Source organism: Trypanosoma brucei, chromosome 1 (genome assembly GCF_000002445.2).
Source record: "Trypanosoma brucei brucei TREU927 chromosome 1, complete sequence".
Taxonomy (NCBI): Eukaryota; Euglenozoa; class Kinetoplastea; order Trypanosomatida; family Trypanosomatidae; genus Trypanosoma; species Trypanosoma brucei.
In genome coordinates this window covers 394,748-405,609 of record NC_008409.1, presented here as the reverse complement: position 1 = coordinate 405,609, position 10,862 = coordinate 394,748, and the positions used below count along the sequence as shown (strand labels likewise).

At 46.1% G+C, this 10,862-nt stretch overlaps 6 protein-coding genes across 6 annotated transcripts, besides 5 other annotated features; all 6 read right to left on the bottom strand.

Annotated features, from left to right (window-relative positions):
- Nucleotides 405-671, bottom strand: TB927.1.1590 (hypothetical protein, unlikely; the record flags this gene model as incomplete). Its single annotated transcript, XM_001218860.1, has 1 exon — nucleotides 405-671. The coding sequence occupies one exon, from the start codon at nucleotides 669-671 to the stop codon at nucleotides 405-407; it is 267 nt and encodes an 88-aa protein (XP_001218861.1).
- Nucleotides 591-659: a sequence feature (1 probable transmembrane helix predicted for Tb927.1.1590 by TMHMM2.0 at aa 5-27).
- Nucleotides 614-671: a sequence feature (Signal peptide predicted for Tb927.1.1590 by SignalP 2.0 HMM (Signal peptide probabilty 0.877, signal anchor probability 0.121) with cleavage site probability 0.264 between residues 20 and 21).
- Nucleotides 861-866: a repeat region (telomeric repeat hexamer TTAGGG).
- Nucleotides 867-929: 63 nt separating this feature from the next.
- Nucleotides 930-1,835, bottom strand: TB927.1.1580 (cytochrome c oxidase assembly factor; electron transport protein SCO1/2; the record flags this gene model as incomplete). Its single annotated transcript, XM_001218859.1, has 1 exon — nucleotides 930-1,835. One exon carries the CDS (start codon nucleotides 1,833-1,835, stop codon nucleotides 930-932), a length of 906 nt encoding a protein of 301 aa, XP_001218860.1.
- Nucleotides 1,646-1,835: a sequence feature (Signal anchor predicted for Tb927.1.1580 by SignalP 2.0 HMM (Signal peptide probabilty 0.001, signal anchor probability 0.865) with cleavage site probability 0.000 between residues 64 and 65).
- A 159-nt stretch (nucleotides 1,836-1,994) lies between these two features.
- TB927.1.1570 (hypothetical protein, unlikely) lies at nucleotides 1,995-2,360 on the bottom strand (the record flags this gene model as incomplete). The annotated part of the gene is made up of 1 exon (XM_001218858.1): nucleotides 1,995-2,360. One exon carries the CDS (start codon nucleotides 2,358-2,360, stop codon nucleotides 1,995-1,997), a length of 366 nt encoding a protein of 121 aa, XP_001218859.1.
- TB927.1.1560 (vesicular-fusion protein NsF; N-ethylmaleimide sensitive factor (NsF)) lies at nucleotides 3,757-5,934 on the bottom strand (the record flags this gene model as incomplete). Its single annotated transcript, XM_001218857.1, has 1 exon — nucleotides 3,757-5,934. The coding sequence occupies one exon, from the start codon at nucleotides 5,932-5,934 to the stop codon at nucleotides 3,757-3,759; it is 2,178 nt and encodes a 725-aa protein (XP_001218858.1).
- Nucleotides 5,935-6,347: 413 nt separating this feature from the next.
- On the bottom strand, nucleotides 6,348-8,420 carry TB927.1.1550 (tubulin-tyrosine ligase, putative; the record flags this gene model as incomplete). Its single annotated transcript, XM_001218856.1, has 1 exon — nucleotides 6,348-8,420. The coding sequence occupies one exon, from the start codon at nucleotides 8,418-8,420 to the stop codon at nucleotides 6,348-6,350; it is 2,073 nt and encodes a 690-aa protein (XP_001218857.1).
- On the bottom strand, nucleotides 8,849-10,804 carry TB927.1.1540 (hypothetical protein, conserved; the record flags this gene model as incomplete). Its single annotated transcript, XM_001218855.1, has 1 exon — nucleotides 8,849-10,804. The coding sequence occupies one exon, from the start codon at nucleotides 10,802-10,804 to the stop codon at nucleotides 8,849-8,851; it is 1,956 nt and encodes a 651-aa protein (XP_001218856.1).
- Nucleotides 10,747-10,804: a sequence feature (Signal peptide predicted for Tb927.1.1540 by SignalP 2.0 HMM (Signal peptide probabilty 0.736, signal anchor probability 0.009) with cleavage site probability 0.360 between residues 20 and 21).
- Nucleotides 10,805-10,862: the final 58 nt, after the last annotated feature.

The window sequence follows — 10,862 nt, the reverse complement described above, 5'->3', positions numbered from 1 at the left end:
CGCAGTTCCCTCTCTTGAAAATGTCTATGTCCCTTTATCCTCCTCTCCCCCGCGCCTCAACCAGATCCAACAACTGACACGAGCTGCTGGCCAAATACTGAAACGGGAGAGAGGTTACCTCCACCACACGCGAGCGTCACTGCCGCCTTTTGGTGGCTCACAAGTGGGAAGCAAAACCTCCCAGATGGATTATTTGCCACGAAAACGCGTGCACACACACACACAAACACACACAAAGAAAAAAAATCTGAAGCAAAAGTTGTTTTAAAGTAACAAAAAAAAAAACAAATCCATAAAAATTAGACAGAACAAGAGAAGAGGAAAAAACAATGCAGCACCTACATAAAAAGAGTGAGTAACATCCGATGCAGCAAGCCTCATAAATCTCAATTATATCAATCTCTTCATTCAAGTGGAGAGAACAAACAAATAAGAAAAAAAAGCGAAAAAAAACACCCTTCTGTTGCCTCTTTCTTCATTATACTCTCATCATGTATTCCGTTAACTCGTCCATCCCATCCGTAGCACCGCCGCAATAAGTCGCTGTCTCCTTCCAAATCTAGTGGAATTTCGCAAACAACACAAGGGCAAAAAATATAATAAGAGGAAAAACAAAAGCAACACATGCAAAAGAATAAAGGAAAAGATAAGCTAAAGAAAAGAAACTTCATGTAACATTTACAAAAAAACGATAGCACCCACGACCGTGTATCCCACGACTAGAATAGATGCGGGAGGAAGGAAAACAGTGGAGACAAACACCGAAGCAACTACAATGAACAACAGTGGTGTTTGAACTGTGAAGAAAAAAAAAAGAAAAGTTTCACGTGTTTTCGCCGCTCACCGGATGATTACTTCCCCCCTAAAAAAAATCTTCCCTTCCTCAAATAATAAAGAGAAATATAAATAAATAAATAAATATATTTATTTCAACCGCGTGTGTCCTTAAATCCATAGACATCTTGAAGATGCACCTCCAACCTTCCAACGGCATCGGCAACGCCCATTTCCTTGAAAAAGAAATCTTTCAACTTTCCATCCACTCCAACAAGATATATTGCACTACTGTGATCCAGTTGGTACGTATCATCATCGGCGCCCACCATCGGCACTCCCTTCGCCTCACGCGCCGATTTTTCTTCATCCGTTTCGTCAATTGATGAATAATACACACGCCACGCCCTCGCCGCCTGCTCAATCTCCTTTGAGGTTCCGGTAAGTCCTCGGACTCGAGGGTCGTATTTTGAAACAAACCCTTCAAGAACCTCAGGCGTGTCACGCCGTGAATCAACGCTAAGAAACACCGCCTGCAACCTCGCAGCCTCTGTCGATAAGTTTTTGTCACCCGCCAGTTTCTCATCACATGCCTTCATGACATCTGTAATAAAACGCAACGTAGATGGACACACCTCCGCACACTTGGAGAAGCCGAAGTATAATAGCGTCCAATGATCCTGAAAGAGTTCCTTATCGGTGATATAATTTCCCGTACGGCTCTCGCGCAATCTAAAGGGTCCTCCCAGAGGATATTTGGATCCCTTGTCGGGAGCTGCAACCCCATGAGTTACAAATGTTTCATTACCGAGTACCAACTCCGGTTGCGTGTTGTTATTCCTGTTGCTGCAGCCTTCACACCAGTTAATCAAATAAATCGATAAAGGGCACATGGCACAACCGAGGCAGAGACCGAATAGTTCAGCTCGATTGCGAGGTCCGTAGCGAAGAACCGAAAAGAAACCACCCCGCGACCCTCCAGTTTTTTGTTCTCCACTGGAAGAAATAAAGCGGTTGTGGACTGAAATGCTCCGAGTAATCACGTGGCGCCGAAGTGACATGTCAAATTTGTTCAACCTCTTCTGTCATCGTGATAGGAGCGATAAAAAAGAAACAACAACAAAGAAAGAAAGAAGGCACTCGAAAGGAATGTTAATACTTGCACACTTACATGTTTTTGTATTTGTTTGGGAATGAAGGAATCAGAAAGGGCCGTAACACTACTTTTTAAGAGGAAAAAGTGCGGGCTTCTGCACTAAAATTGCCTGTATTTCATGGTAACAATGCAGAAAATAATCCTTTCTCCCCTTCATGCACACATCAATATCCCCGCGAATATGCGTATATATATATGTGAGTATTTGTCCAAATATATTAACACCCCACCGGCTGAAAAGTGTAACTTTTGCATATTTGCTTTTAAAAAAAAAATAGCATTTCAAAGCACATGTGGGAGAATTCTCACGATTACCGTTGATGCGGCATTTGGGACAGTCTGTTTCCCACGCGCACTTACATTCACAATGGAAGCTAAACTTTTCACCTTTAACAACAAAAAAAAAACTGCAGCTTAACCGCAGGAACATGTGCTACCAGAGGCGAGTGAAGGGAAGTCACAACAGATCAACACGATCATCACCGATCGTCAGCAGTGGAACAAATTAACTAAAGGAAACTAAAGTAAACGTGTGTTCTTTTTTTTTTTTTAAAGGGGGGGAGTAACGATTTTTCACCCTTCTTACCTTTTTGCTACTATTTCATATCAAACTATGTTATTTCCCAAAATATCATTCCATATCCCTTTTGCAATGAGGTGGTACCATACGAAAAAAACAACAACAACACATCGTATGAGGAGTAAGAGACAAAAGAGAAGGAAGGAAAGAAATGAAATTTTGTCATCAAAAAAAAGATTGTAAGGTATCACATACAAAATACGAGTTGACCGCAGAAAAGAAAAAAAAAAGCATTTTCTCCGTAATTTTTCACCTTCATGAATGAAAAAGAGGAGTGCAAAGTTAAGGGAAGGAGAGATAAGCGCAGATTTTTACTTGACCGTGCATGAGAGAGGAACATGCGCCCCAATATGCCTCCAAAACACTAGGCTCATGAATTCGCTCCTTTATCATTTTTTTTAAAACAGCAAAATATAAGCAAATATGCTTTTTTTTTTTTTTACTGCTGTTATTGCTGTCACGGCACGTGCTGCTTCATGCCATCGTGTTTATTTTAATATGATACATGCGGTGTCGACCATCACGATCCCCTTCCATGTTTGTTCCTTAAGTTTGTAACGGTATTCCACGCAATCCTCTTTCCTTTCTTTTGTTTTTTTTTTGCTGGTGCTTGTTCTTTTCTCCCTCGTCCGTACGGTACTCCCAGCATTGTGGGGTGAATGAAAAGAAAATAAAGGGGAAAATAAGTTGAACCACGGTAATCCGACGGCAAAAAAGGGAAAACAGAAATCACATATGAGAAAAACGACGCATCCAAAGAACGAAAGAAACAGTAACAGTAAAATGTAGGGCAACACATTATGAGTGTCGAATGCATCACGGGCTCCTCCCGTTAGAGAAAGCAACAGACCAGGTTGAGTACCGCGCAGAGAATGAAAAAAAAAACAGGGGAGAAGAATGCGAAGGGGGCTGTATAATTAAATCGCCCAATTAAACAAGTCCTGAGGTATGGAGAGCAAGTAACATCATGGTAATAATAACCACTGACAAAACAGTACCATCACTCATATATTGTTGTCTATTTTGCGAGATATCTTATACAAGCCTTCAGCACCACATACTCTCCACCACCCTTTTCTGACATACCCACAACCTATCAAGGAGGTGATAAGTTAACCCACCACACATTTGGAAACGAAATCACAGGAACACGAAAATGAAAAGCAGCAGCAACAACAACAGCAACAAAGGAGCATTGCAACTAAACACGAGTAAAACAAAGCACGATCCGACACCAAATACTGACCTACTCTGACCTTCCCGCAATGGAATCGAGAGCTTGGCTGAACGTTTGAGCCATTATTGTAAGTTGCCCCGTTCCACACTTTTCCGCCGACATTTCCAGCAACAACATCATCTGCTTGATGGGCATCGGTTCCGTTATGGCCGTCTTGCAGGTTACTTTGGTTTGCTCATCCATCCACTGCAGTCCCATCTCCTGTGCAATCTTCTCCAATGCACTCTGTGGGGCACACGGCACATGCATTTTAACCGAGAAACACGAAGTGAGTTCCAAAGTGTCCATCACTTCAGACATTGAGGTAGTCGCAACAACAAGTAACTTTCGTTCATTTGGTGGTGGCCGCTTAATTAGTACTAAAAGAGCCTGGAGAATAGCATTGCTATAACGCCCACCCATGTAAGAGAATTCAATAATGCGCTCCACGTCATCTAATATAACGGTACTGAACGGGGATTTGCCCGCGTCGTCAAAGGCTTTGCGAATGATGTTCACCTTTTGTGCCTCACCGTATCCCACCATATCCTCATTGGATATAACACGGACGTACGGGAAACCCGCCATATCTGCGAGATGAGCTGCCACTGCAGACTTGCCGCTGCCCGGTCGCCCATCAATAAGAACGGTGAGGGTGTTGATTCGCTTACCTTCACTTTTCAGTTGATCCACATATTGCCTGCAGCGATCCTCAACACCAACCCATTCCTTGCCATAGTTGATGATACCACCACGCTTTAGATTGTTGCATTCCTCCTTAGCTTGCCCAAACGCCGGCTTCAGCTCTTCAATAGCTGTCAGAAAATCGTTTTGGGTAACAAAGACGTCTTGTGGATTGATAATCTCACTTGGATCTTCTAGGTTGATGTGCCTGTTGAACGCATTGGAAGAAGCAGAGCGCACAACACCCTCCAACTCAGCACCCGAGTAGTTTTTGGTTAGCGCCGCGAGTTTTTCAATGTCTACATCCTTCCCCAGCACTTTATTCTCCTGCATACCGCGAGTATGAATACGGAGAATCTCCACACGACCCTTTTCATTTGGCAACCCAATTTCCACGTGGACCTCAAATCGCCCTGGCCGTAGAATCGCTTCGTCGATAAGGTCGATACGGTTTGTCATTCCAATAAGCAACACGTTGTTTAGCGAATTAACACCATCAATCTTGGAAAGAAGCTGATTTACAACATTATCGTTGACACCTGTGGAGTCTCGTGTTGCTCCACGCTGTTTGCAAATGGAGTCAAACTCATCGAAAATGATGAGATGCAACTGCGATTGATCACCTTTGGCAGCTGCTTCCGCCTCAGCATCAGCAAACAACTTTCGCACATTCTCCTCAGTTGCACCAACGTACTTGCTGAACACTTCAGGTCCATTCACTATTTTGGGAGGCCGACAGTTAAGAATTTCACCGATTTTGCGTGCAATAAGAGTTTTACCAGTTCCAGGAGGCCCATACAGCAACACACCCTTGACATGCTTCACCCCAACTTTTTTCACAAACGATTGCGGGAACAGACGGCTGGCAAAAGCACGGCGGAATATCTGCGCAAACTCACTTGAAAGCCCACCAATGCCAAGTCCCTCAAGATTGAATGTCTGCAGTATTTGTGGCTGCTGAGCGTCTATCTGGTCGTCTGGCAGGTTGTTAAGCGTTATCTCACTCTTTTCACCAACACGCACAATCAAACCCATATTTTCAGAAACTTGACCAACCGTTCCGTCATTTTCAACGACCAACTTCGTTATCGTAACCAAGAGTTTCATGTCTGCAACCTTTACAGCGAGAGCTTGTTTATCGCGGAAGCACTGAAAGTTATATTGTCTGCGGAAGGTCTTAATGAACAGATCACAGTCAAGGGTTCCTCCCCTCTTGGATGCCGCAACATGTTCAACCAAAACATGCATGGTTGTAATGCAACTTACACTGCCAACATAATCCTCTAATTCCACAACGCTTCCTGCGGTAGTTGTCACGCCCACTAAACGGCGCTGAATGCTGTTCATTGCGACCTCCCCGCGCTCAATAGGGCCACGGACATCAATCGTAAAGGGATAATTTTTAATCATCACAACACCATCAGGGTGTTTGTACAATGCCTTATCCGCGGGATTAAGGTATATCCGGTTGGCGTAAGAATCCTCGTCGGTGAGGACCGACCGTACGACAAAACTTTTCCCCATGTTTATTTTTCTCTTTTCTTTTTTGTTTTTGTTTGGAAGTAGTCTGTTCCCTATTATATTTATCCGTCTATTTAAATCTTCCACACGGCGCGTGCTTGTGCAAGGCAGAAATTGTGTCGAGAAAACAGTAAAATTGATGCTGAGGGAATAAATAGCCACGCAACAATAACGACAATGATCAAAATGAAAAAAAATGCGGTCACATATCTACGTAAATGAGCGCTGACGGCACCATCAAAAGCAACAAAAGTTTCACACACACACACAAAAAAAAGAAGCGCGCCTTCCCCCTCCCCCCAAGTAAAAAAAAATCTTGTGTAATTTCTTTCTGTGTTTGAACCGATTCGCCTACTTTTGAGCCCAACACCACAACGGCTACATCCCCTTCCCTTTGCAACCTTCGCACGATAATGTTAAGAAGCCCACGATGGGGGGTTGTCACGTCTGGCCTGTTCCCATGCGCTTAACACTTCATCCAGCGAGCGGCATCTGTTTCCCACACCTTCCGGCTCGCTAAACAAAGCACAATAGCGGTTGTATGACTCTGATGTTGGGCATATTCGTATGAAGTTCCTACTTCGCAATTGCTCTTCCTCCGCTCTCACACACGCCTCCCGCTCCGTTACATCATTCAAAGAATCAAGAAATGCATGTCCGTAAATTTCACTCGGAGACATATTGCCGTCGCCATTGCCTTTGCAGCGCGTACCACCAGCGCTAACAGGCGATGAACCAGCAGTAAGACCAACTAACGTGAGCATATCTGCAACAAAATTGCCCTTTACACACTGATCAAGCAACGAGTAGTGCGTACTGAGGGACGGCATAATATTCACTTCCATTAGAACTGGAATCGGTATTACTTTCGAGGATGGTGGCCTGCGCAGCAAAACATCCACTCCGTAAACTTCAAAACAACTGTCCCTCACACGGCTCCCACTGCCGCCACTGGCTATAGAGTCCATTTCTGCCTTCACGTGGGGCTGCACAGAAAGGAGTACTTTTACGAGAATATCGTGTATTTGTTTCATTGTCCCATCCCAATCCAAACCATGCTTGTTAAAATGACTTTCAAGAGCACTAAGGGTCCACTTTGAAGCGCTGTTTACAGACGCGGTGTCTTCAACGTCGGCATCGTTGGTGTGCACGCCGGCAGGCGAAAAGAAATCCTCCGATTTCTTGTTGATGGTAAAATTTGTAAGATGTGCCGTAAGCGTCCTCTCACCCATCACCGCCTCAGCACGGACTCCGGCGGGGTCGTTTGGGTATGGAGAAGTTGCGAACCGCACCAACCCTTCCGTGTAGAGGTACGCGCGCAAAGGTACATATGACGTTACAACAACATAGAGGCGCAAATCAAACTTATAGCCTTCAACTAACAGTGGATCCGAAACGTAGCGCTGCACTATCATTCGATTAGATGACCTACGAATGTCGGCACCGTTACTACATTGAAAGTTGGGTGTGTTGTTTTCCCCACGTCCTCTCTGCGTACTATCCGAATTATTGTGTACACCATTTAGTCGCCGCATTAAACTGGAATGAGAAGGCTCCCCAGCTACCAAGAGTTGAATACCTCGCCCACATGCGGCTGTTGTGGGCTTAGCGATAAACACGTTACCACGCTCTTCTTTCGCACACAGTACACGATTCAGTTCCTCCTGTTCGTCTGGCAACACCCAAGCTTCCGGGAAAAAATTCATATGTTCGCTATTCCCTCCTTCACAGCAGTCACCATTACTGTTAGTGCTACTGCGGTGCCTTTCCCCGTAGCCTCCACTATCCGAAGCAATTTGTGCGTTCCACCTCACTCTTGCAGCGACTAGGTGCCGATGCAACTCATCCTTCTTACCGAGGCGCCACGTTCCCGGGAAGTGATTGATACGTTGAAACAATCTCAGTTTTGAAAAATCGCTGCGTACGGGGCGTTTGCACCATTTAAGCAACCAGGATTTGGAGAGTAAACTTGTGTCTTCCACAAAGCCCGCACGCTCCAGAGCGCACATAACAGCAGAAAAGCGGACTGCGGGGGCAGGCATCGTAAAGCTGAGCGTGCCGTACGGTCCAGTTCGGGCAATTTGCTCCGTCCTCTGGCATTTAATAAACACACCTTCTTCCTGACTCCTTTCTTCAGTTGCATCACTTTGAAGCCTTGGCAGTGGTGAGGGTTCAATATAGATGTGTTTATCAGCTCCAAGTAAATCATCGTCACACGGTCGATCAAACGGTTTAAATAGTATTGTGGGTCTTCTACCGTGAAATGGGCTGAGACATACGGTAACATATTCGTCCGCAGCAGCACTGCGCTTCTGGGTGTGTGGAGCACTTGTTGTCTCCCAAACTGTACAATCATCCCTGCTTTCAAACCGGTACACTGAAGGGGTTGTGGGGTGGAAAGCACCACCTCCAATGCGTTTGTTCCGCTCCTGCTGCTGCCGTTGTACCGTCACATCGGTTTCTCCATGTAATGTAACGCCGTCTGTCATTTCTGTACCTTAAGTTGCGAAGTTATCACAACAGTAGCGGAGGTGAAAATAGGGAAAATGAATGCAAATAAACACGATACGCTGTGGATAATCTGAGGCAAGCGTAGGTGTTAAGTCTTGATACTGCATAACACATAATCCAAACGAATAGAAAAGACGGGCGCAACGGAGGGGAAAGGAAAATGTCGGAACAATAATGGCAGTACGAACTGAAAAAAAAACAACACGCAAAATGTCAAATTCAAAGAGGTGCTGAAGGGGGGAAAAAAAAGGAGAATAAAACACCTCAGACTTGGCATTGAGGCCATATATCTTGCCCCTGTGACTCTCATGGGCATGCCCAACAAACCCTTACCCGCACTGGCTAAAGTTAGAAGCTAATCCTTTAAACGACAATTTAGCGTTTCCCTTGGACATAGGGCAACCGATCAGTTCATGCTAATATCATCACCGTTATCGGCATAATCCTCATCAGCTGGGTGATAATAGTCATCGCGAATGACCATGACATCCTCCAGCACCTCCTTCCACTCATCACCGTCCATCTCATACGACGCTTCGTGGAGGTGACGGCTTCGCCTTACCACTTTTTGTGCCTGAGCAACTATAGACTGTAACATGGGTGCCGAGTCGTATGTAGACACGATGTGCGAGCCCATATCAATGCCCTGCAGAGCTCCTGATGACACTAACTCATTAGGGAGCACAAAGTCACGGGGGAATGTGGATGATATGGGATAACTATTGTCAGTGATAAGTGGCAGATAATTCCCCGATCGCAGCGGAAGCGCATAACGCAAAAGGGCTTCCTGGCGTGGGTATGTCAAGTCGTGCAATTGACCCGCACCGCGGAGCGTAACCGCGTGGCCCAGAACGCGGCCCGACTCTTTCTCTGGTCCCGAGCTTACAGCATGTGTTAGTGGTGCAAAATAGCCGCCGCCCTCGCCACAACTCGTTTGAAGCAACGGATTCCGCTGGAGGAAGTCCCACAAGTCCCCTCGAGGTAATCGTACGTCATGTACAGGCATGGGCATGGAAGTAAGGGCTGATGCGACTCTCAGGCATCTTGTGGGCCTGACGGCGGCTTGCCAATCTTGCATGTAAAAAGCTGGGCCACCACACCCCCCTGTGTTTAGTTTTCCCTCGTCGCGAGTCCCGTAAAGGGTGGTATCAGCAAACGATGCAACCACTTGTGCTGTGGCTGTATCATCCTGAAGCCAGGCAGCAGCTTTGGGAGCCAAATGAGTGGATCCATTCAAGGAAGAAGAAGAGGCAAAAGATGTTCGCCACTGCGCCAGCTCCATTGGCACATACACGGCGCTATCGTGGCTCGATAACTTCGCGGTGGCGAGAAGCCGATTAAGGCACTGCTCGTCCTTCCGCCTATCCGCAAAGTCCACATCACTATGCGCCGCGGCAACTTCCTCCGGAAGTGTCTGAAAACAGCAAAAAAACGTTGCAGGCACCTTTGAACCGGCATCTTCCCAGAACTCCTCCATGATGTTGCATGCAGCCCCACCGAAGGCGGAGTCCCCATCAACAAAACATTGAAGTCCTTGCAATAAATCTGCATCTTCCAACTGCCTTCGAAGGCTCTCCACTACGTCCGCAACATTACTACTCACGGAGGAGCGAAGGTGGCTCATTCCAAAGCCAAAGTTATGAAGCAGCGGTATGTCGTTGCCACCAGCTGTGGGGATACCGCCAATGCGATGCAGCGGATGTAACACATGTACCGCATCGGAGGCGACACCACTGCAAATGTACTGCCACCATGGAATGAGATCATCCTTCTCACGGAATAACCGTCTTTTTATGGCTTTCAGTGAAGGTTGTGATTTTTGAAAGGACGAAACAGCAGTTTCCGAGGTGCTTCTCTGTGCATCAAACGCCCCCGTTTCATGTGTTTCAGAGTTCATTGCCAATGAATCGCCTTGAAGGAAAACTCCTGTCCCCACCTCACCTCGTGTATAATACCGAGACTCTGCATCATCGCCACCCGCATCCTTTTCACTTTCACTTTCATCGTCATCATCATCATCATCATCATCATCATAAATTCTAGTTTCATTCTGCTCATGCTCCCCCTCGCTCTCCTCGTTCTGTACAGCAGCAGCTGCATTGAGTGATGGTTTACACCGCAATCGTGTGGCGTGTGGCGCATCCAAAAGAACCAATCGCGGCACTCGTATCAAACCATCCGTGCCACTTTGCAATTCACTCCGGTTATTATCAACCGCCCCACCGCAGACGGCTCGGAGGTGTCGCTCGGTGTAAAGCGTGTTGTGAGCCACGTCATAACTTGTTGTACCATTAGCCCATTGAGCGGCGACCAAAGTGGCGTAATTTCCCAGTGCCAACGTGACAAGCTCTCTTTCTGTCATTCTCAATAACCTTCTCACGCAAAGCCTTGAGTGATCCCGTTAATTATATATGCAAAAG